This window comes from Heterocephalus glaber, unplaced genomic scaffold (genome assembly GCF_053883595.1).
Source record: "Heterocephalus glaber isolate CG9 unplaced genomic scaffold, H.glaber_assembly_v1.0 deba00001509, whole genome shotgun sequence".
Lineage (NCBI taxonomy): Eukaryota > Metazoa > Chordata > Mammalia > Rodentia > Bathyergidae > Heterocephalus > Heterocephalus glaber.
The window spans coordinates 42,667,804-42,693,894 of NW_028258325.1; the positions used below are offsets into that span (position 1 = coordinate 42,667,804).

Sequence of the window (26,091 nt, forward strand, 5' to 3'; positions counted from 1 at the left end):
TTTTGTGATTGGGCCACAGGGCTCCTTTTCAAACTTAAGAAGGCTAAGAACTCTAGAAAAATACACATATGTTCGTAGATAACATTTCAAATATAGTTTAAGGGAAGGTTCGTGGGCTCCTAGGGATTCCTGGACCACAGGTAGGAAGCCCATTAAAAATGCTTGCAAAAGACAAAAGTTCTTTGTGCACTCTCTGGAAGTAGATGCTTCTGAGGTAAGAGAGGCCAGTCAGGGTCCATGCACCAAGGGATCCCCTCAATCCCCATGTCTTGCCAGTCCCCACTGCACTGCTGGGCTTACTTCCATGCACAGCTGATGGATTCCTCTGTGGCCGAGGTTAGGTGAGTGAGAGGGCTGGAGTGAGCCTCTGAGGATGCTTCAGGATCCCAGGTAGACTGAGGAACCTGGTGCAGAAAGGCTACAGACTCAGTTGATGAGTCTGTTGTCATCAGTTGATGACACTTTGAGAGCAGCAATAACTGAGCCTCAAAAACCTATTACTCTCAAGTCATGTTGTGGGCTCATTTCTACCACAGGTTTAGTTTCCACCCCTGAGCTGGAATACAAAGACCAGCCTCCTAACATCTAAACAAGTAGGTCTTTACATCCCCCATCAGGGAGAGCTGAGCAGGAGGGTGCCTGGGACCTGCTCTGCAGAGGGGTGAAGAGAAACAGGTGGAAACGGAGGCCCCTCCTAAAGTAGGTTAGGGGGCTCGAGAGGAGGGGCTGAGCCCAAGAATTCTTCCCACATCAGTGGTTAAGAGTGCAGGGTTAGGAGAGCTGACTGTGTTGGACTCGAGCTGGCGCACTTGCCAGGTGGCTGACCCTGAAGTTGCTTAGTCACTCAGAGCCTCCGTTTCCTCACCTGTGAGTGGTGAATAATGCTGTCCATCTCAGGAGCAAATGTGAACATCTATGTGGAATACTTAGCACAATGCAGGCTCCAGAGGGGCCTTAAAATGGAAGCTGCTATTATTGTCTGTACCACCATGGCTGCCCTCACTGCTCCTTGCTGCACTCCCCCTGAGGAGCTCACTGAAGTCACTGGGGTGCTGTAGGGGAAGGGGAGTCACCGATCTCATCTGATCGTGTTACTCAGGAGCTTAAAATCCTTCCTTCCACTTGGTGCCCTTTGCTAGGCCCAGCCCCTCAGCAGAGTGTTGCAGGCCTTCAGAATGGGCTTACTGCTCAGCACCCCACACTCTACACCCTTGCCTCCACACCCCTTTCCCATCAGTCCTCCTTCCACCCGAAACTAACTGGCTTTTTGAGGATGTGTCTATCTGTGGCAGAGTTCCCCCACTGGTTGCCCAGTGACCTGTCCACCCATCTTCAATCTGCACAGGCACCATCACCTCCGGAAATCCTTCCCAGACCAGCCTCCTCCAAGACTAAGCCATCCCCAGGGCTATCAGTGCCTCACTGCATTCCTTTTTCTTCACTGGGCCTTGCTGCTTCTTAGCACAGTGTTCTGCTTCAGAGGTGGCCCTTAATTTACTGGTTTCATAATGAACTGAATGTACAGAAATGAGGACAGTGAAGGCAGCAGGGAGTTTGGTTTGGTCAGCAGGAAGGTTTCCATTCAGGGAGGCTCTGATAAGACTGGCAATGACTCTGGGTAAATTCGTTTCATATCAACTCAACAAAAAAACCTACTCGAACAACTTTCCTATTTTAGGAGCAAGCAAGGTCACATTGCTAACATTCACAGGTAGTGTAAGAGTTGGTGGTCCTTAAGTATTTTTATATCTTAGGCATTTTTGGCATTCAGAATACTTTTGAGTTTTTTTGTTTTTTTGCTTTATTCAACTATTGCTGGCTCTGCATTTAGCTAACATAGTCCTTTAAATTCTAAAAAATGGGCTCCAAATGACGGGAGCCCCTTCAAAAATGGAAAACATTCAGAAGAGCCTGAAACAGGCCTATCATCAGATGAAATTAAAATTTTTAAACCAGAGCTATCAAGCTTGTGATATTAAACCTTGGAGAATTCCGGTCAGTGAACTGCCTTTCCTCCTCCTTCTCCTCTTCCTCCTCCTCTTCTCCTTCCCCTTCTTATCATGATTATTATTGTGGTTACTGGGGATTGAACCTATGGCCTTCACTCTGAGCTACATCCCCAACCATCTATTTTTTATTTTGAGCCAGAGTCTTACTAAGTTGTTCAGTTGCCTAGGGTAGGTTAAAACTTGCAATCCTCCTGCCTCAGCCTCGCAGAGTGCTGGGGTCACAGGCATGTGCCATTGTGCCCTGCTAGAACTGCTTTTTGTCAGGCCATTGAAGCCTGATGAAAACACCCAGGTCTGGCCTTTATTCTTTGCCCACCACATAGCTTGTGTGTGCTTGAGTTTTCTATTCCTCTTTCTCCCGTTTTTGTGTCTTCATCCTTCTGCTTCTTCTATCCCTCCCTCGCTTTCTCCTCATTCGTCTCGTTGGTGAGTTTTGCTTTGTCTTCTCCTCAGTTCAGACCTAGGTATCATTCAGGGTCCAAGAATTAGCTGTTTGTAACCCTGACCCACAGTTCTTGGCCATCCCACTGTCACCTGCTACCTGCCAAGCTGCACTGCAGAAGCAGCTCCCTCCCCAGGTGGAGCACACAGGGTACTGCCAAGGGCCCCCAGCAGTGGTCAGAGTGTGGTCATCTACCATACTGTCCTGTACCATCTGTGACTGGAATACCTTCTACAACAACTACTAGTGTGGAGAAAATCTTTGCTGACTGTAGACTGATTTTATACTTAACAGGAGAAATAGGGCATTTAGCACAGCCAAAACATTTTTTATTGAAAAGCCCAAATTAAGTGTAGCTTCAAGGTGACTATGATTTAGGTGCTACCAAGTGTTGCTAGTGGCAGGCAGTTCCATTGTGGAATATTTGAAGATGGAACTCATTCATCAACAACAGGCATCTGGGACAAAGCAGAAATATGACATAAAAAATGCTAGTGGTCTCTGAGCCAGGGGCAAGAACACGAGATTCCCAAAGCCAAGGAACCAAGTGTCTCCAGCAGCTGCCAGTCCCTATGCTGGCGCTCTGTTCTGGTGGCAGGAAGAGGGACTGTTCAGCGCTTGTGCTCAGCCTGCCCCCACACCGAGCAGGAGCAGCCCAGCCCTCGCATTCACCCAGCCCACTTGCCTTCCTCTTCCCCAGTCACTACTATAATTTGCAGGTGCCAGCATCTTCCTGTTCTATTTCTGCTGAATGCGGAGGGAGCAGGGAAGGCTAAGATTTGGACTTCATAACCCTCTGACTTCTCGCATGGGGAATCAAAGGGAGCAGGGAGTAATTTCTTCTTTCTTTTTCTTTCAAATTGGGGAGATTCTTCCCTGAAGTAAATCACATAGGCATAGGCACCAACATTCATATTGATCCATATGAAGAACTGGTTTTTGAGTGCATATCACACTTGCAGCACTATGTAACCCTGCTTGCACACATCTTTCACACACACCTGTGTTAAACACAAAAAAGGTTTGGATGATTCAACAGTGGGACAGTGGATTAGCCATTCTAGAAAACTCTTTGTGAGCTGTCTGACCTGCTGCCACTTTGTCCCAGAGATCCAAGTGTGCTGAGGCTCAGGCTCTCAGTGTGTGATATTTCAGGTCATCTTTTTACCTTTGTCCCTCGTGATTTTGTTGTTGCTGCAGTTGGTAAGTCATTGATCTCCCTACATGGGGTTTCCTAGCAATTTAAAAATAACCTGGAGGCAAGTTTGAGGTCTCCTTGAAACCCTAAAGTTGTGTGCAAAATTTTATGTGCATGAGTATATTTCTAGATCTACTTTTACAAAATTCCATCCTCACAAAACATTCAACTGCAGAAATGTAGAACCACATGAAAGTGTGGGTGGGCGACATGCACATGCCATCTATGAAAAGCAGGGGATGGCAGGGTCAGCTTGCCCACTTGGCCTTCTCTTTTTCCTGAGTGGATGTTCCCAGTATTTTCCGGGAGAGTTCTTTCCTTTTCTTTTCTTCTCACAATTACCGGCTTCTGCTGGCCTTGTGGCTACCACCTAGTTGCAAAGTTCAGCTGGCCGGAGCTGTCTGGCCACAGAGCCCCACATCAGGCAGTGAGCAAGTGAGGACAGGGGACTGGTGCCCAGCACAGGCACACTGCAGAAGTCTGAGAAGACACCTATTGAGCTCTTGTGGCTGTTTGGGGTGGGCTTCAGGAGGTGCCTTCCTCAGTCGAGTCAGGTGATGAGAACTTCTTTAGTCAGGAGAGAAAAGTTTCTCCAATTTGTCTACTTCCTGTCACAGGCAGGGAGAGCAGAGGAGACAGGAGCACTTGGGAGTGCAGCAGTCTTTTGGAGCTGCAGATGGGTGCGTGACCTCTGGCTCCCTGGGGTTTACGCTGTCCTGCTCACTCTTTGTGAAGCAAGTGTCTTAAAAGGATCTCATAAGCAGCCTTTGAACAGCTGCTCTGCAAATGCTTTCCACATCTCAGATCCAAAGTCCTCACTTCCCTGAGAAGTGTGAGCCACCTAAAGGAAGCTCCTCTGCTCTCTCCACCACAGCCCCTGCCTGTGTCCATGAGCAGGAGACCTATGCCTTGTCATCATTCCCTGGTAGTGATGCACAGAGAACAGTGCTCATTGAGCACAAGATAGGTGCTCAATAAACATCTGTTGAATAATCAGCTAATCTAACTTAATAGGGATGACTGGCTATAGAATAGATACAGGATTGAGAAGATATGGATCAGTGGCAATAGGTACAAAAGAGAGTGGTTTTTGTTGTCCATACTTAATATGAATCAATAGGTTGGTGTGATTTGTGTGGTCTTTCTCAGAAAAGCTACTTTTCTCTTATTCTGCAGCAACATGAGTAAAGTTTTTAGTGTTCAGTATTGGACATTTAACAAGCATTCACAAGATGGTGACTCTTTTTGATTGATGAGAACACAACAGTCAAAACAAACAAACAAAGAAACAAACAAACAAACAGCAACAGAGCCCCAAAGGAAGGCAGGGTGAGTTCACACAGGGCCTTGGAGGCTGTTGCAGTTTGTGTCTTGATGTCTTTTCAAAGCCTCACGTGGTCATAGGTGGGGCTTTTCAGAGGTGGCTGGATCTAGAGTGTGTGATGCTGGGACCAAGGATGTGTGATTACTAAATTAGTCCACTGATTGGTTTGGCATAGTTCTTGGTAGTGTGAGTGCTACCCACACCAGAAGGAAAGCCATTGCTTATTGCTGCTTGTTGCCTTCTACCTGCCCTGCTTTGCCATGAACTATTTCTCCTCTGTAACGCCCCTCCACTGTGGAGCCAGCCAACTATGGACTGAAACCTCTATGAACTGTAAGTCAAATAAACTTTTCCTCCTTTAACTTTAGGTGTTAGGTATTAGAAAAGTAACCAAGACAGAAACCATGTGAGGATGAGGAGGAGGTAGTTCCAATTTCCTCTGCGCTGATCAGTCCACAGCAATGGGCTGGTGTTTTGATTCAATTTTGTGTGAGCAAGGGAGACAAGCTGAAGCTGACAACCACAGCCAGCATCAGCAGGGGCCTCAGGTCCACCCATGGACATGAGTGGAGTGGCTGTAGGAACTGAAGAGACAGGGGAAGACAGGGGCCAGTGTTGTCATCTTCATGAGTGTCACTCGGAGAATGGATGAACCCCATTTGGTTTTAAGTTCTGTGTGGCCTGAGAGCTGGACCATGTACTGCCAAGTGAGCTCTGAGGAGGCCATTTGGGCTGTGCCTAGAGGGGACAAGTCTCAGAGCGATACCTGCAGACTCAAGACTCAAGGAGACTGAAGTAGGCGGGTGCTCCTCATCCCTGGAGATGCTCAACAGTAGACAGGATAAAAAAGGCAGAAGTGCCAGCTGCATTTACAGTTACTTTTCCCATGGATAAATCAAGCTGGGGCTAACCTTCTAGTTGCCCGGCATGCCTTTGATGGTGCACTGGTGCACCGATTCTATAGACCCTACCCCTCTGAGTAGGTCCTCTGTGCTCCCAACAGAAGTCTGAGTCCAGTACACAACAGGACTGGCACACATGCTGTGAAGGTTAAGATGAACTGTCACCTTGATTGGCTTGGGAGCCACCATGGGGATTAATAAAGCACACTTCTGGGTGTTTCTGGGTGGATCACAGAGACATCACAGAGGGTACTATTTCTGGTATCTGGCACTGTTCCCCTGCTCTGCTTCCCAGCCACCATGAAGGGTACAACTTTGCTTCACCATGCCCTTCCACCACAATGGTCCCACCTCAGAGTCAGCCAACCATGGACTGAAACCTCTGTAACCATAATCCAAATGAAACTTCTCCTCCTGTTAGTGGTGGGCATCAGGTAATTTGTCTCAGCAATGGGAATGCTGAGCAGTACATCTGCCATTTCGAATACAGCTCAGACAGCAAGGCCTCATTTTCAGAGTGCTTCTGAAAGCAGGAAGCTGAGCTCTGCCTTTAGCTGTCATGCCAGGGCAGCTGCGGGGAAGTTAGGGATGTGCTGAGCAGGTGTCACTTCAGCCAGCATCCAGGTAATCCCCTGCTTTCACAAATGTGGAGACAGACAACGGGCACCATGGTAAATAACCCACCTGTTTTCCTGCTGCCTTGGGAATCTTCCTAGGGTCTGTTAGCTTTTCAGGGGAGCTGAGCTTTTGGCACAAAGGATAAGCAGCAGTCAGGGCTACTCCTTAAGCCCAACATTCTCTGAGATCTTTCTCTGCAGATGACTGTGCACAGGGGCAGATAGCAGCAAAGCCACTGTAGATTCCGTGTCTCTGTTGTTAGACTCAGGCCACAGGGCTTTGAAAACGCCTGCATTTTATCCTTTTAGAGTGGAGATTACCATGTCTGTCAGGCTGTTACAACGCATCACTGTTCTAAAGAGCCAAGAATTTAGTTCACCACATGAGGGGTAACAAAAAGGGTGATTGCTGATTTTAAAAATGTTTTATTCAAAAAGGCAATTACTCCCTGAACAGACCCTTAACACTACTGACTGAGAGGGTACTAGATGAGGCAGAATTTAACAATTTACCAGAAATTTCACTAGCTGTGACCATAGTAGGTAGTAAAATGACAGCAGAGATGGTTATAGTTGATGATTATTCACTCCCCTGCTTAGGCACCTGCTCTAGCTCCCTAGCTACCCAGCTCCCATTCCCTAGCTAGGTATCTGGACACCAATAGGGGCTAGGCTCTCTAGACCTCACCAGGTGGCCCAGTCACAGCAACACAGAATGGTCCCACCAAGCCAGTTCTCTTGGAGTCAATAAATCCACCAAATCAAGCTGGGCATGGTGGTCCACGCCTATAATCCCAGAACTTGGGAGGCTGAGCCAGGATGATGGCCACAAATTTGAGAGGAGCCTGGGCTAGATAGTGAGTTCAAGGTCAGCCTGAACTACAGTAGTAGAAAGACTCTGTAAAAACAAAACAAAAAATAAAACAAAACAAAACAAAACAAAACCCACAAGGTTTACTGAGCTCCTGCCATGTGCTCAGGCCTAGGAGGCCCCACCTATGTCCTCAAGGATTTTATGCTTGATTGAGGAAACCAGGTTAACAAATACAAAATAGGTAGTGAGCAGTCTAGGGCTTCATCATTGGGATGCCAGCAGAGATGCAGAAGAGCCTGGAGTCACAGGTAGGACATCACAGAAAGGGAAAGTGGGATCCCACGGCTGACTGTGTGGACACACACAGCCATGGGTAGAGGGAGGACACAAAGGTAACAGGACCACCCTGCAGCCAGGACTGGACTGGAAGCCACCCCCACCCCTGCATGGTTTCTCTGTGTTGTGTGGACAGTCCCAAGCACTTGCCAGCACCCAACCCATAGCACTGTATGAGTGCTTTCTGTGAGCTATGAAAAGCTGCCCAGCAGCGTGCAGAAGTGGCACAGAGTTGTGACCCCACGGGCTTGGGAAGAGAGCATCCCAGAAACAAGACTCAACGAGGGAGGTGACAGTCGAGGGGAAGACACCTGGGCTCCTTGTTCTCTGGCATGACAATGTTGAGACATGTCTGTCACACCTAGTTCCAGGGCCCCAGGACTGTGCCTCAGTTCTCTACAGAGGTAACCAGTCCAACAGAGCACCTTGCTCCAGCTTTTCTTCCTCATTGTCTTCCTTTTCTGATCCCCTGACTCCATCTCCCGAGTAAACCAGCTACTCTCACCTCTGTCCCAGGGTGTCTTTGGGGATCCCACTAAGGCACAGGTGTTAAATTCTACTGAGTTACAGGCTCTGTGACCCCAGCCAGATTGGAGCCTGCAGTGGCAGGGGCTCTCCTTTCTGGAAGGCTTTCTCCTGGGCTGTGGGACTCATCCCCCTGCAGAGCAGGGCAGGGCAGTGACTGTTGGGAAAGGGCAGATAATACCAGTGATGACAGCTGTGTGAGGGACAGCCACTGTGCTAAGAAGCACATTCTCAGACCTTAGCTGCCTGAGGATTCACAGCCAACTACACCGTTTCCTAAAGGAGAAAGCTGGGGGGTTTTCTCTCCCAGATCGTCTAACTAGTCAAAGGCAGAGGCAGGATTAGAAGTCAAGCCTGAAAAATCAGAAGGTCTGTGTTCTTAACAACTGGGTATCAGGGCCCAGGGCCACCCTTCTCTGAGGAGTGGGATGGGAGGAGTAGTGAGGAGAAAGCTACACACTAGTCATTGGCCTGACAATGCCCTGTCCCCTAACTGCCACAGTTGGGAGGAGGTCTCTGGAATCATCCCTCAGTTACCTAGAAGCTGGGAAACAGTGCACACTCTTGAGAGACTAAGCACCGATTACAGAGGCTATGACCTAAGGACTCAGCAATAGGAATGGCAGCACCTTGACCTTGGAGCCCAGAAGTAGGGAAGGATTGGGAAAAAGAGAGCTCTTCTCCCTCTCCTCGCCTCCCCTCCCCTATCCCACTCATCTGCAGAACAGTTAATTTTGGACACAACAGGGATTCCACTTTGTGCTCATTTGCTGAGCTTGAGAGCTTAATCTGTCTTGGTGAACTTTACCACAATGATGGAGGCCTTTACCGTGAGGAGCAGAGGCCGCCAGGGGTTGACAGCCTGGGTGTAGCCAGAAGGATGGCTGGTCTTCAGGCAGGCAGGAGAATGTGACATGGGCATCAGCAGGTAGGAGAGAAGGAAGGCAGGGTAGTGCCCCCACCTAACCTTCCCATTCCCAACTCGGGACTCTCAATAATCACCCACAGCTTAGTACCTGGGTTCCTGGTTTCAGGGTTGCCACAAGGTCTTTGACCATTTTGACTTCAGAGACTGTGATGCCGCCCATCACAAAGAGCATCAGGAGGGGGTGGTCACCGGGATGAGGCCGGCTCACCTGTAAAACAAACAACACCAGCATCAGACGGAGCCCTGGGGCTGCCACCCTGGTCATGCAGGCTTCATGGAGACTGTGATTTACTAGCCATCAGAGGTGACAGTGCTTAGTAACCTCACTGACAAACACAATGTAGAAGAAGACGCCTTATTACAGATCTTTAAATAAAGATGTATTGAAAGCAAAGTTCAAGGAGCCAAGGCACAAGAGAAGTCTGAGAGACCATTTATTCCTCATCATGGTTCTGGTCTCAGCATAAACTTGCTTTCCTTCTTTGACATATAGCTATGTTCATTTCCTTCATGGAAATGCCCTGTGGACATTATTTTTGTTTGTGTGTTTGTTTCCTTCCTGGCTGGCTCCTGTATTCACTTGACTAGAAACTCAACCAGGGCAGGCTTTGCATGTCCCTGGCTCACTGCTGAGCTCCCAGTTTACCTATGCAGTTTTTGGCACAGATTAGGTGCTACACAGATGTCCATGGCATGAACAGAGTTCTTGGCAGGTGGTGGTGGAGGGTGCCAGATGAAGGGCATCAGAGCCCACTCTCAAGGAGATTATAGTCTGGCATGGACTTAAAGCTCAGATTATCTGAAGGGTTCTTTGGAAAGCTCAGGATATCAGGCATGCTTCTAATTATCTTTACTGTTTTCTGTGAGCAGCTTAGGGAATGGAAGGAAGGGAGGGAGGGAGGAATCTAAAGATCTTCAGAATAGGTAGTTATGGGAAAAGTTACAAAACTCATCTTCAGAAAGACTCAACTCCTTATCCCCTCTCAACATCCTGCTCTTTCCTTCTCTTTGGCTGCATTTGTAGACTACTTCTTCTACTCCATATACCATACACCAACAGCAACCCTGCTGTTGTCCTACTATCCCCTGGAATTGCTTCTGTTGAGGTCACTGATGGGCATTACATTATAGGAGGCAATGGACTTCTGCCTTCATCTAACAGACATTTCTGTGGCATTTATCACCATTGATGATACCCTTATTGGATACTACATGATAACACTCTCTTGGTCATTCTATCTACCTTTCTAATTTTGTTTCTTTTTAGATTTCTCTGCAGTTTTTCCTCCTTTGTCTGTCCCTTTAAATGTCAATATTACTTGTGCCTCCATCCTTGGCCTCTTGCTCTTCTCATTTAATACAACATCCCCAAGGGCCTCATTTTCTCATCTGCCTTCAACCATCTTTTATATACATCCCACATCTATGTCTTCCGGTTAAGCATTTGTATGGGGCTCACTGGACATTACCACTTGGATGCCTCACCACATCCCTAAACTCAACAGGCTTCAAGTTTGATATTCAATCTTTCTCTCAAATCTATCCTTCTTTGGAATTTCTAACAACATTACCACCTTTGCATTCATCTGAGCCACACAAACTGGAATCATCTTAGACTTTGATGTCTCTTCCATCTTGCAGATCAAGTCCATTGCACCCCTCACAGTTATTGATACATCCCTGAGTGCCACTGCCCATGAAGTACCAGATTACTGCCACAGCCTCCTAGCTCCTCTTTCTGCCTGCACTCCCAGCCTTGCATTCTCATTTCTGCCTAGTAAGCTTTTCAACATACAAATAGTACTGACTAAAATAAGTACGCTATTTTTGTACATTACCTTTTTAAATTTTCAAAATATCCTCAGAAGCCAAACACAATTACTAGTGTATTTTGCAAAAGAAGATATTGAATCAACTACTGTAAACTGTGGAGTCAGGAGCATAGTTCTAAACCAAATCCTGTGGATTTGTTTATATCTACATTTTATCTACTTCATACACATGTTTTGCTGGAGCCATTCATTCACAGTGACTAGTGCCATGCCTGAATGCAAGATTATTTGTTTCTTTTTTGAACATTTTATTGGATATATGACATTTTATTGAAGACAGGTATTGAAAAGTACATTATCACAAATGTATAGGTCAATTTATTTTCATAAAGTAAATAAATCTGTGTGACTAGCACTCAGTTTAAGAAACAGAAAACCACCCTCTCAGCCATGTCTTGTTTTTACTTCCCCAAGGGTAACCACCATTCTAACATTCAACATGGTTACTCTGATTGTCTTTGCTCACTTACATATCAGGGAGGTTTTCCTTATTAGTAGAAAGGATCTGCAATCCACAGGCACAGTTTGGGTCTTACCAGTAGGATCTGGCCTCTGTCTTTGCCCATGGCATTCCAGTTATTAAATAGTTTGAGTGTCCCTGTGTCATATTGTCTTATGTAGCATTAATAGTTTTCTCTGTGTGTAATACCTCTGCCTTCTCTCTTGTTATTCTTTCTTAAAAGCATCCCCTTCTCTGAGAAATTCTTCCCCATCATCCTTTGACTCCTGACCATGACTGGAGTCACAGACTCCCCTTGGAATCCAGCCTTGGCAAATCCATCTGCTGTCCAGATATAACTGTTTCCTCCTCCAGACTCTGAACTCCTGGAGGCCAGAAACTGAGCACACTTTCCTTGTATTTTCAACACTAAGCATGTACCTAGCACATGATAAACTTTCAGTATGTGTTACATGAATAAAGTAGATGAATGAATGAATAAGTGACATGCACAGGTCAACAAGAGATAGCCTTCTTTTTTAAAGACCTTTTAGAAACTCTGTTTTATGCATAGTTCTTCTGGCAGCATAACTAACCCTAAGATTCCTCCCAGCCACACAAACAACTGTGGTTTCTCACTTAATCCTGGGGCAGAAATACAATTGGCTCCAGGCTTCAACATGGTACAATATGTTCCCCAAAACATATGCTTTCCATAAGAGAATCTGGAATCTAGAGTACACGGCTAGAATGTACTTGGAAGGGTGTATTGAAAAAAGGAAAAAAGGAAAAAAGAAATGAATACTAACAACAAAGAACTATGTCCTGGGGCTAAGGAGTGAGAGAATGCTGGTTGGGTACAAGTAAATGGGTCCAATTAGTACATGTGGGTGTTTGCTATTTTGGTTTCTGTTTAGATTTTGTGTTTTGATGCCAGACTTTCCTTTCAGAGTGTGTCAAGTCAGCAGACTACAGGGAAGTAGAGCCCTTCCCATCTGAACAACACATTCTGCATAACCAGCCGTGCACGGCTGAGTCCAGTATGCATGTTAGTTCATTGTGTGATGACTTTGAAGATGAAAGATTTAAGTATCATTTTTGTCACTGCAAACGCACATATAAATAAAGCAAGTCAGTGATCTTTCATTTTTCTAAATCTTCACTGTCTATGTATTTAAGACATCAGTTCTGGTCAGAGAAGATGGTTTCCTTTCACCACAACATCCTGGCCTTTGCAGCAGAGGCTTCAGGCCCTTTCTGTAGGTGTGGGCTTGGTGAGAGCTCTTTGATGTCCTGATTTGGCTGCCAGGGCCAGGGGTTGTAAAGAGAAGGGTTTCTGGGAGCTTTCCAGGAGTTCTAAGAATCCTACTGCCTATTCCTCCCCCACATGTGCTCCTTCACTCAGTTTCTCTCCATCTGTGATTCACTTGTCCCTGGAGCAGCCAAGGTGTGGTCCTCTACTTTCCATCAATGAGTAGTGCTTTGTGTAAGCAGAAACAGGGGGTTGGGCCTTAAAGGGTACTAGGCCCTGGGCAGATTATGCTGACTTAACAATGGTCCTTGGTAATGGATTTTATCTCAGCTGGAGTGAATAACAACACCACCCTGCCACCAAACATTTCATGTTTAGTGCTATGTTTCTTATTCATTTATCCATCCACTCAACAAATATTTATGGGGGCCAGACACTACACGAAGCATCAGGGATTTAGAGTGCAACAAACAGAAAAAAACCCTGCTATCACAGACCTTATATTTTAGTGGGTGGAGAATGAAAATAAGTAAGTACACTGGTAATTGCAGAAGGTGGTAAGTGCTATGGAGGAAAACCAAGTAGGGGAGTGGGCAAGCATTATTCTAGGTAATCCTTAGAATCTATGCAGAAGGGGAAAGAACTAATTTACAGATAAAGACACTGAAGCATGTAGAGTAAAATAACTTAGTTCAAGGTCACCATATAGACGGGTATAGGGTCAAGACTGGAATCCAAGTCTGTCTCACTGTTGAGCTGTAAATGTCCTACCTTGCAATCCATACACTGCCATTACAAGCAAATTTTTCAAACTAAAAGCATTTTTACTAGCTTTGATCTCTTAAAACTTTCACTTTTAGTATTTAGAAATGGCAGCCAATCACCAAGTGGTCGTGGGACCTACTTCTGTAGTCACACTGCACAAGACTTCCATGCTGTCAGGCCTGCTCAGTTGCCCAGCTTGGCCTCCCTGCTAAACTTGCTGCACTCGATGGCTTCCTCTTTCCTAAAACTTCTCCACTGCCCCCTTCCATTTCAGTGCTCTCCTAGTTTCTGTCCTTTCTTCCTGGGTTCTCCTTAGATGGTTCTCTTGCTCAAGAGAACTGCTCCATTCTCTGCTTGTTCCTGCCTGGTCTTCTCCCAGCACCTCCCTGGACAGCTCCATCCTTTCCTACAGTTCAGTACTTCACTCAGGCCAATGGCTCCAGCTTGCTACTGTTGGTCCAGGCCCTGATGAACTGCACAGTTGTCCCATAGGCTGCCAAACTCAACGAGCCTAAAATGCAGGATACTTTCTTCTTCAGTCCTGCTTCGTGATCAGATATAGTGACTGGGGTCAACACTGTCACAGTCTTCTCAAGCCAATGGCCCTGGACAACTTCCTCTCATTTACCATCACACCCAATCGATAACCAGTCCTGTGGAATCCACCAGTGCTACGTCCTGCACCCTCATTCCCTCAGCCCTATCTGAGCTCAGACTCACTTCTCCTCACACTCCCTCCCCACCTGATGCCAAGCCAGACTTGTTTCTCCCTTTCTCAGTGCCGCCAGGGCAATCTTTATAAATTGTAAAGTTGAAAGAATTCCCAAAAGTCATTTGATAGTACCTTATTGTTCTTGGTCAAATATCAAACCTCTAGCCTTTATTGATCTAGCTTTTGCTCATCTTTTTCTTCATATCCTTTACCTCTCTACATGCCACCTAGGCCTCAGCCATTTGGAGCTACCTAAAATTCTTCCAGGTCATCATTTTGTTCTGACTCCCCGCGATCTGACAAAGTTCAAAGCCCCTGGGAAGCTTCTTCAGATTCCCTGACAGAGCTTCTCCTTCTCTGTGCTCCCGCATCTCACTTCTCCCTTGCGATCTTCAATTTTTTTGTCCATTTTCACAACAAACTGTAAGCTCCACGACGTAAGCTATGCCACAGTAGGGAGGATGTCTAGCTCATTCCTATTTCTTTCTAACCCAAACAGTGAATAGCAAATGAAAGATGCAGCAGTAACTGTTCACTGTCAGGCAAAGTATATAGACTGCCAAAGTCAAGTTTTTGATTTTGCTGAATTTGTTCCAAAATCCAGCTCACTAGGAGTTATGGAACAGATTCAATGTTAGACACAAATTAAATCCTTCCTCATAGTATGCAACATAATTAAGAAGAAAGCATAAACAATGGGTACAAACAGTGTTGCAAAGAGGAACTCTAGGACCTGTACTCATTTAATCAACAAACTTGAAAGTTGTGATGTTTTCCTCTTGTCAGAAATGCCATATAGTGGCCCTATGCCAACAGTTTCTCTGACTCTTGTTTATCTTTGTCTTGTATGAATAAAGAGCTGGTCGGATGACCTCCAAGGTATGTCCAGCCCTCACAGTTAAAGGGGCTGACATGAGATTCACCCAAAGCCTAGCATTTTTACCCTTTGCACTAAAGTGTACTTCATCTGTGCTGTAAACCAGTGTAGATGTCTGTCCAGCCACAAGTCAGCAGTCTTCTTTGTTCATATGAGGTCTGAGAGTGGGTCCTGGGCAGCCCTGCAGGTACAGTGTGATCCTGCTGCTCAGCCATAGTTGGTTGGTCAGAGAATTGGGCCCAGCTGGGCCCAATACAGCCTTTTCCTGGGGAATCAAGACTTGATCTAGGTCAGATGAGGCTTAGTGAAAGCTGCTCTTTTAAGAAAAACCAAAACCTGTGGCATGGCTACTCAGCCATGCATTCAACCAATTTTATTTAGCACCTACAATATTCTGAGCACTGTCCAGCATCTTCTGCAGGACAGAGTGAGACTTTCAGACTGCCTGCATTCCTGGTGGCTTTCTAGTTCTTAGTCCAATCCTTCCTAATGCCCATTGCATTGTTGTCCTTGGGTTCCCCGGGATACTCCTTATTCTTCATAATATACTGTCCCTTTTAAAGTTACTGCAATTTGCTGGCATGTTAATTGCAACTGAAAGAATTCCAACTGTTACTGCCTCACACTCATGAGCTTTTTGGGGCCAACCACAGCATCCTTCCATCTCTTCTAGTGAGCTGTGGAGTGATCAAATCAGCTCAGATTCAGGGCGAGGAATAAGCAGTGGGGCTTCTTTGAGTTTTTTCATAAATCTCTTATTTTTTTCAATTAATCATAGCAATATAAGAAATGGCATAACAACAGCAAAAACTTCTTCAAAAGCACATAGAAAAGGAGGTAAAAGGGCCTCATGCTGTTTTAGATAAAATCCAGCCTCCTCATGCTGATTCCAGCAGAGAAAACATCTTGACAAATCATGTTCTTTAGTCAAAACAAGCTGAGGTCCAAACACACAGAGGAGATATAAAATATATTGCTTTCAGGAGACTGAAATCCAAACCACAAATTCCAGAAACACACTTTAAAAGTGCTGCCTATTAGACATGCTAGTTTTAAAATTAAATTAATGTTCAAGCGAGAGGGGTAAGGTCTGTTTTGATTTATTTATTAGATCAGTATCAAGCTTTTCTCTAAGGAGCTCAAGGTGGTCTGTGCAAAAGGACTTTAGAAAGAGAGCAAGCTGGTTAAGGAATGTCAAGCCCTGACCAAGTCAGCTCTCCTAGTGTGACAGGATCACCTCCCGTGGGCTTCCCTGTCTGCCCTTTGAGGCTGACAGCAGTATGTGGTGAGCCACAAGTCCATCCTCTGGCTGAGAAGGGCAACCAGCTGATTTGAGACTTCCTCAGAACTGTGGGAAGGATGATCTAGTGGACATCCTTGCTCTTCTCCCCAGCTTGTCTGGCTTACAGGCATACTGAATTTACAAGCAAACTCAGGAGAGGAAAGCACCACATCTGTTTCTTTGCAGGAAGTTTTCTTGATTTCTTTCTTTCTTTCTTTCTTTCTTTCTTTCTTTCTTTCTTTCTTTCTTTCTAAGATTACATTATTAAGAAACATTATGGACAAATAGCAAGCACCCTATTCATTATCAAAGCCTTTCTGGGCTCATGTATTTTGAAACCAGGTCAGAACATGGAAGTTTTTAATGTGTTCTAGGTCAGAGGGAAAACTAGGGTTAGCCAAATGCTGTTCTTGCCAGGCAGAAAAGCCAAATGTGTGTTTAGGTTGAATGCAGATTATGTTTTCCAAAAGTGACTGTGACAATATTTCCTGCTCTTCATTTTATCTGAAATTATTTATTAGTATATGCTTTATTGGCATAACTTTGTCCATTTTGGGGATTGGTACCATAACATATCACATCTTACTTCTTTTTATCCTTCCTCCTCAGCCTCCTCCCTTCTTTCCTCCTTCTTTCCCCTCTCCTTCTTTCCTCAGATCCCTTCTTGGTCCCTTTTCAAGAAAAAGAGTGCATGTCTCCTCCCCTTGAAGTTGAGTAGGCATATGTGACTGCTTTCACATTCAGGGTGCTGTGGAAGTGATGTTATGTGACTTTCAAGGCTAGGTCATACAATTCAATCTCTTTCCACTTGACTCTCTGGATACTTGGCCCCGTAACACAGCTGCCATGCTGGGAGGAAGCCTGTGAGAGAAGCCTAGGTGGGAGGAACTGAGTCCCAGGGCCCACAGGCCTGGCTGTGCTACTAACAGGCTCTCAACATCCACTTACTGATCATGTGAATGAATCACCTTAGGGAGGTGAATCCTGCCCCGCTGAGCTAGCTCTGTCTGAAGTGCAGATTCATGAACAAATGGAATAGTCAATATTATTTTAAGCCAATATTTTGGGATAGTTTCTTTTGTAGCAGTAGATAACCACAAGTGGGGATGAACTATTTCTCTGGACACTATGATTTATACAGGAAATCACTGCAGACAAAGTGATCCATCAAGGTGTAGTATGATGCAAATGAAGTCCTGACTCACAAGGGCAATCCAGCCAACCTTGACCTCCCTGCTCATACAGACTTGTTGGATACAGAATTTTAGACACACAGGCATTTTTCTTAGCTATTGCTGCCCACAGAAGTATGCATGATAAGACTGAGTTCTGTGAGCCACCTCCAAGCATCCGGGATGGAGGTCCTCCTCATTCCCTACAGCACTGAGGCTACCTCAGGTACAGCAGCAACCAGGAGAGCTCCTGCTCTCTCCCAGTGCACAGGAACTGCACTGCTCAAGTACTCCGGTGGAGCCAGGAGTTTGCATCATTTTGGGCACTGCCTCTGTGTTCTGGCTGGCCCAGGTCTACTTGTGCTGGCCTCTATGTCTTGATCCATCCTGTCCTGGTACATGTAGAGTATTTTACTCCTCCCCACAGCTTGTCCCAAGAGGGATAGTCTATGTCCCCCAAAACTGAGATCAACAAGTTAGATTCACAGTGGAGACAAAAACAGGTTCTGGAAAACCACATCACAGCCTTATGGACATGGGCTCCCATATACATAACAAAAGAAGGGCTTTCAACTCTGTCTTTCTGGCAAGAGCAAACTGCTACCAAACTTGGCAATGCTGTGACTTCTGGGGGGTCTTTCTATTTCATTCACTTGTTTACCCAACAATTATGCTGTGTGCACCAAATATCTGAGCTCTGGCTATCTACAGAGATACAAAGATGTTACAGTTTATATCTCAAGTGCTCATAGGTGGGACTTTTGGGAGACGACTGGATCATGGGGATGTGATACTCATCAGTGGGTTGTCCACTGATGAGTTTATAGCAAAATGTTATGTTAGGAGGTAAAGCCTTATAGGAGGAGGTGGGTCACTGGGGGTGTGGCCTGGAAGAGTATACCCCGCCTCCCTAGCCTTTATGTCTTTCCGCTTTCCATCTTGCCATGAGTTCTTTCTACTTTGCCAGACCATCCTGCCTTGGAGCCGGCTGACTATGGATTGAAACCTCTACAAACTGTGAGCCAAAATAAGCCTTTCTTTCTGTAAGCTGTGGATGTTGGGTATTTTGTTTTGGCAATGAGAAAGTAACTAAGACAAAAGTTGTTCAAGGTAGCTCTGTTCTCAAGAGTCAGTCTGGCAGGAATAATGAACTCATAAAAAGAATACCAGATACGTACATACTACTTACTGTAAGCCAGACACTGGTTTGAGTGCTCGTCTTCAGTCATTCATTTAATTTTCTTAACAGCTCTATAAAGTATGTAAGTATTATCATTCCTGTTTTAAAGGTGGGGAAACTTAGGCACAATGAAGCTAAGCAATGGTCACATAGGTAATAAGTGTGTGTGTGTGTGGGGGGCTTGGGTTCTAATGAAGACAGCTTGACTCCAGATGTGATGTGCTCCTCTCTATTGCCTGTACTGTAAAAAGGCAGCAGAATGAAGTTAGTGTGGCAAGTATGGGATGGGTGAGGAAGGAATGTATAAAAGAGGTAGCCATCTATTATTTATAGAATCAAACTAAAAAAACAGAGATGTTAAATAGAAAAGATAACCTTACCTCTCTCCTGGTATAACTCATTCTTCTATCTGACCACTCCGTTAGGACATTTTTCCTCTCAACTAATATTATTCTCAGTCCATAAAATCAGCCACTCTGCTTCTGTTCTGTTCTCCTAGGCGACTAAGAGGTTTGAAAAAACAGATATCTGTGCTGCTAGTGTTGAAAGAGATGAGATCTTCAACTTTCTTTGACAAGAGTGGAGACAGGCTTCTGTCTCCCCCATGCAGATCAGCGCATGAGGGTGGGTGGGAGTAAGGTGAGTGGCTGCTTGATGAACCAAGGACCAGCTTCACCTTGATTAGCAGCTGCTGGAAAGGAGGGCCAGAGCCTCCTCTGCAGGTCACTGGAGTTGACTGATAGGGCTGCTACCTTTCTATTACTTGTTTTTTTTAAATTGTTGAAATATAGCTTCAGGCTTTAGGGCCATTTAGTACCTCCCCCCTCCACCGTAGGTTTTGCTTTTCTTGGTTCCAGTTACCTGCTATCAATTATAGTCTGAAAATGTGAAATGGAAAATTCCAGAAATAAATAATTTGTAAGTTTTAAACTGCATGTAATTCTGTGTAGTTTGAGGAAATCTTGTGTTGTCCTTCTCTGTCCTGCCCAGGTATGAAACAGCTTTGTGTCTAACATATCCACACTGGAGATGCTACCTACCTGCTTGTCACTTAGTAGCCATCTGGGCTGTCAGGCCAACTGTAGCAGTATCGCAGGGCATGTGTTCAAGGAGCCTTTATTTTATTTAATAATAGCCCCAAAACGCAAGAGTATTTATGCTGGTAATTCAGATATGCTAACAAGAAGTTATAAAGTGTTTCACTTAAGTTAAAACATGAAAGTTCTTGACTAAGAAAAAAAATCATATATTGAAGTTGCTAAAATATATGGTAAGAATAAATCTTCTGTGAAATTGTAAAAAAAAAAGAGTGCTAGTTTTACTGTCAGACTGCAAACTGCAAAATTTATGGCCAAAGTATATGATATGTGCTTAGATAAGATAAAAAAGTATTAAACTTGTATATGTGTATATAGGGAAAAATAACACATAAGGTGTTTGGTGCTATTTGCAGTTTCAGCATCCACCAGGGATCTTGGGATAGATCCCCTGTGGATAGGAGGGACTACTAGAGTTGTGCTGTTTTCTGAATAAACACTGTAACAGGTCTACGATGACGACCCTTGACTACCCTTCCACCTTCAGTCAGTGTCTCTTGTATGCAAGGCCTATACAGGTACCAAGTGGCTGAGGATGCAGAAAAGAACAACATTTAAATCATTCTTCCACTCTCACAGCCATTGTTTTCCCATTCAAGTATGACCTATGGTTAGAGAAATATTTTAATCGTATGTGTGTGACCAGGTTGTTCTGCTTTACCTCGCTAGATGTGATGAACTCTGATCTAGTGTATCCCGCTCCTTTTCATTAAAAATCCTGACTATAATAAAGAAGAACATTTTTACTATTAGATGTCTAAGATTTTAAGGGGAGAAAAAAATCTAGAGCTTCTAAGGATAAAGGAAAATGGTTCTCTCAAATCTGGCAAGAGTGGAAGTTATAACAAATTTTTAGAAAATTAGCAGACATTACTAACATTAAAATTAAACATAGTTGATGAATCATTGATTCAATGGATTTGAGAAACTATTTTATAAAATTAAAATACCACATAAAGATACATACATGGAGGTAGTAATGCAACTTTTGTTCATAGTGGCAAAAAAATTGGAAATGGTCTGATTGTCTCTACACAGGGACAGTCTTCCCTCTGTGTCCCCCACCAGCACAGTGGAACAGTTATCTCCATCCAACTAGAACAAAGGTCACCATGTTCATATTAAAATATTGATTTAAATATAGGTCTTTTCCTGAGTCAGAAGAAAAAATTCTAGAAAAATGTGTGTAGTATGATTCTGTTAACATACAGTTCTACTTATATTTATGTACACAATTGGGTAGACAGAATTAATAGCTTTCGTTCCCTCGGGGGAAGATATTTGAGGCTGGATAGGTGCAAGATAAGTTAGTATTTCTTTACACATTTTGTCTCATTTTTCTTAATAAAATAAGCATGTATTATTTTTATAATTTAAATATATAAAGGGAAAGTGAGAGAATAATAAAAATAATTCTGATTAAAACCATTGAATTGGTGTCTTGATCCATGAACGTGCAGTGGATCAGATTGTGCAATTAGAAAAACACTAGTCTGAAGAAAAGCATTAGTCTGGAGAAAGATGAATAATCTGTATAATTACAATACAACATATAAGTGGGGCCACAGGGGTGTACACAAAAGTTATAGATCCCTGAAGCACACACATAAGCCTGTCCTATACTCTTTCTATTCCTCGCCAGGAGGGCACATATAATGTATCTTGTGGGAATAAACTGCAAGCTCTTTCCCAGCTCATCTCTTATTGGTTCTCAGTCTACCCTTGTCTTCTGCACAGTCTATAGATACTGCCTCTGGGTGATCTGAATTAGCATCCATGAAGCCATCTCTGAGTAGAGACAGAGCAGGGACAGACTAGCAGCTCAGCTCCCTTCCAGCGTAAGTTGAATTTCTATAATTCTCCCATTTGTACACCAGTACCCTAGGCACAGGAGAATCATATGTGGACAACTCTGTTTCATCAGGCTTTACATCTTTGTATCCTTCTGGCTCAGCACTGGTGAGTCTTGAATGAGAAGTTAGGCAGCAGATTCCAGAGGCAGAGAGCAGGGCAGCAAGTAGCAGGACATAGGGAAAATTGTTGGCTGTTGATCCAGAATGGAGATGCAATGTGTTGAGGCAACTCAGCTGCAATGCACAAGTGTATTCTAATGAGCCCTGGGATCAAGTCCCAGAAAAACAGACAGATACCAGCAGATGACCCCAGGCATTGACTTTATTCATGAGCTGCACAGATATAGGAAAGAAAACCATTTGTGCTAAAGAGTAATCCTGAAGAAAGCCAGAATTACCAACATATGAATATTTAACTTCCAAGAACATGCCTGGCAGCATCCTGAAGCCAAGAAATGTGGTTAAGAGCATAGGCTTTGGAGTAAGAGCAACTTGAACAAATCCTGATGCCATAATTTCCTGGGCCTTGGTTTTCTCACTGGTAAAACAGGGATAATATAGGACCTACTTCCCTAGGTGGTTGTGAAGATTCATATAAGAGTGGGTGGAAGCAGTTTGGTTGACCCTAGGGAACATGTTGATCACGATTATCTTTATAATTGTGCATGGTGGGAAGTAATGGAAAATGGATAAGGGAGTCTGATAAACAGCCATGACCATATTTGATTCTATCTGCATCTTACATCCTCATCTCTCCAAGGGTCTTAAAGCAGAATGGAAATATCTCCTGATAGCTTCACCTCCATCTCAAAAGAGTGGTTCTTTGCAATATTACAGCTAATTCCTTAAAGCCCTACTGGCTGTTTTTATTTAAGTTTATCCTAATTTTATTCAAATCATGAACATGTGGCTATATATAACTTTCTTTAACTGTAAGGAATGGCAGGAAAAGCCAGCTACAAAGGCACATTTAGAAATAAAACAACTCCCCCTTGGAGTGTTGGGGTGAGCCTTGTGGCTAGCCCAGGGAGATTCTTGCTACATCCCATGGACAGATGAGATGGTGTGGCCACTGAGAGCAGAGATCTCACAGCTGAAGGCTGAGTACTGGATACTGATAGCTGTTGGGAGAAGAGATTCCTTCTTCTTAACCTACTCTTTGAACACCTCCCTCTGAGCTCAGTCTCGAGCTGCAGAGCATTTCTGCAGGAGCCCTAACAATGGGGCTTTGAATGGAGACAGATACTGTTTCTCAGTGCTGGCCCAGGATGACTCCAAATAACTCCTAGGCAAGGTGTGATTAGGACAGTGGAGCTCCTGATCACAGGAAGAAACATAGAAAACACTCCACTGAGTTTATAAGGGTAACTTTAAAACATGACGTCTCAAAAAAACAAAAACAAACAAACAAAAAACATGACATCTCCTGTATCATGGAACAATGACAGAAAATGCAGATGGGTAGTTCTTGTACAACATGACTATAAGTCCTACTACAGTCCATGGTTACCTTTAGAAGAGTGCTGAGCCCATTAATAGGTTAAAGGTGCTGTGATGTTGGACTACACAGAAGTAATTAAATGTGTTTGACCCAGCGTTTCCTCAACATAGTTAATCACAGAATCCTTTATGCTAACAAGTAGTTCTTTCTGTCCAGAGAACATCACGGTACAGTGAGCTGAGCCAGAGTCTCCTCTCTACACTGTACCTCTCAGAGTGGAAGAAGGGGTAAGCTATCATTTGCACCCTTGGCCAGACCCTCTTGTGAAGGGCCTGCTGTACTGCAATTGCAGCAGCCTGTCTGGGATAGGAAACACAGGCCATTGGGCCATCCTTGGACCTCACTGACCAGGACCTGAAAGTCTACACTTGTTATTTAGTTTGTCTCTCTTCAAGGATAAGTCCAAACTTATGCATCCAGGATGAGAGTGTTAAGTTGAGAAATTTGGACACCATGTACATTTTGGAAGTTTCTGTACAAACTAGCCACCATGAAGGGACAGGGAGAGTTCTAGGCTTGCAGTCAACACAGGGGGTCCTGGATAATTTTAAGAATCTGATCTGCATTGCTTTATTAGGAAAAAATAAAGAAGAAGGAAGATATACCAGCCAGGCATTGGAACAGAAGTTGCTGGTTATCGAGAAGAGAACAGAGTCCAGCATGTCGGCTCCAGATGCCATTGTCTGGCATCTGTCTTCTCTCTGGTTTTTGGAGTGGTGCAGTTTTCTTGGAATATGCATTTATTGAACTCTTAAAGGCCAGATCTCCTATCTAGATTAATTAATGATTTCATAGTCTCTTTGAAGCTGGCAAAACATTCTGTTATTTGCAAGAGTTATTACCATTGAAATCCTGGCATAGCCTGGGAGGTCAGCCTGTAGTCTTGTTTAGATCCTTTTAAATTTAGAAACTTTACAGTGGGTTAAAAATAGATCCTGATTGTGTTCTTTTCCCTCTTTCACTCCCACTTCAAGTGCTGTGTAGTCATTTTGACCCATCCCAGATATAGGCCAGAGAAATTCTCGCACTTGTCACCTAGGAGTCTGCTGAACCACAAGAAAAGTCATTTCCTAATGGGTTATGGGGTGATGTTAATCATAGGTTGCTTATTATCCTACATAGTAAGTCCTAGTGTTATTATCTGTTTCTTTTTTTGTAAGACTCTTTGGTTTATGTCTTGTTCTCTGATTAACTACTTTGAAGATAATGATACACAGTGTAATAACACCTGCTATTCTGTTATTATTTGGTTATGAAATTTTGTTTTATTTTTTCATAAACAAGACCAAAGGACTGTTAATAAGCCTGGTGAACAGCAAAATGACTCATGTTAAGTGGAAACCATGGCCCATAAGAAAAGTTTCCCGTGGTGCTCTCCTGGAAGTCTTGTGTCTTCCTTCTTAGATTGTACATCTTGGCCAGAAAAGATCACAGTGCTCAGGGCAGAAGAAGTTGCATCAGCCTGCAAGTCCAGGCTGCTTATAACCCAAAGGTTATATGATTTTAGACGAGCCCAAATACCAACCTTTATCTGTATGGCACTGGTCAAGGTGACGGGATGCCAGCATTTTCATGGCCAGCAAAGGGAATGTTATTACACTCAGGATTACCTCTTCACGGTTACTTACTTTCATAAACCTGCTAAATCCAGTTTTAAGGAGATCAGTGAGGCCTGAAGACATGTGTTCAATATCAACAGGATCTGGCTTCTCAGGATTAAATATTTCCTCCACAACCTGCTTCAACAATGGCTTATAGGATGCCTGGAAAGATAAAATATTATGCTATAACTAAAAACACTTGTTTGATTTGACTGGAGAAAGGATAGTTTATTTGCATCAAAAGAAAGAAAGCTAATTTTGATATTAAGCTGTGACTTTGTGTGTGTGAAGGAAAATAAAACAATATCGAGTTTTTAAAATAAACTTTCACCCCAATGCTCTAGCATTATTTACTGTCTCTCATATTCCCTTCTAATCAAATATCTCTCCTCACAGCTTAAACCACAGTATGGGTAGCTGCTCACTAGATTTAAAGTGACAATTTTATGCATGAAACATGTTGGAAAGTAAAGTCCTGCCATTTCATATAAACATGAAGATGGCAGGCAGTTTTTCCTAAACATGCTTGGAATTATGCTCCCCTCTGTAGGAACTTGAATGTTTACTTACAATGTGCTGTCAACATCCAGGCTTACAGCAATCCCTCTTTTCTCTACAGAGCTCAACTCCAAATAAGACTTGGCCAGAAAAAGAAGCTTAGATGACAAAAGGAATCTGAGTGAGGTTAGAGAAGAAAGCAGGCCACAGGACAGTATAGGAATTTCAGTGGAATTAGGGCGATGTTAGTTTACAGCAACTCCTACAGCTTGATAAAATGGTGCTAAGTGCCTTCCTTTTCTCTGACCTGAATAGCCCATCCCGATTTAGGTTGTATTTGGAGGCTGCTGTCTCACTGAATGCTGCATTTTCTGAACTTATTTCTCTCCACTTTCCTTAAGTTTTTGCTGGAAGTTCTTGTATCTCTCCTTCTCATGAATGGAGCCACCTTCTACTGGGTCCCATTGCTGCCTTTGCTGCTCTGCTCACATCTGAAGCATGCAGAGTGGAGGAAGAAGGACTGTCTTCTCTTAACATACCCTCTGTATCACTATTTTGTATGATCTATGATCATCCAGGAAAAGCCAGGTTCTATTAAGGCACTTCTGAGATGCAGGCTGTCTTGAACTCTATTTTTCTCTTTGCATTGGTCAAATATGTGAGTTTCCTATAGCCATGGCCATGGATATTTAGTGTATCGACCTCATCCTTGTTTTCATCCTGCTTTTCTTATAGGCATTTTTAACTTATTTTCTTTTATTTCAGTTCTTTTGAAATATCTTAGAAATAAAGCAAGGTATAAAAATGACTATCCATTAGGATAAATATAAAAAATGACTATCAATATAAAAATGACTATCCATTAGGACTATAGCTGGTATCTTCCTTAGGGATGCTATGTAGGGAGAAATAGCATCTGCTCTGCAGAGGGTTCT

At 43.9% G+C, this 26,091-nt stretch overlaps 1 protein-coding gene across 3 annotated transcripts in view; it reads right to left on the minus strand.

The window, feature by feature from the left end:
• Positions 1 to 26,091, minus strand: part of Scfd2 (sec1 family domain containing 2) — a 545,604-nt gene that overhangs the window by 9,838 nt on the left and 509,675 nt on the right. For 2 of the 3 annotated variants that reach the window (XM_087187635.1, XM_004849721.4), the window contains exons 7-8: positions 24,686 to 24,820; positions 9,184 to 9,303 (exon numbers count right to left, since the gene is read on the minus strand). In XM_087187635.1, the coding sequence (XP_087043761.1) occupies positions 9,184 to 9,303; positions 24,686 to 24,820 (255 nt within the window). The remainder of the gene's footprint in view (positions 1 to 9,183; positions 9,304 to 24,685; positions 24,821 to 26,091) is intronic. The other variant, XM_087187636.1, reaches the window with a different exon arrangement.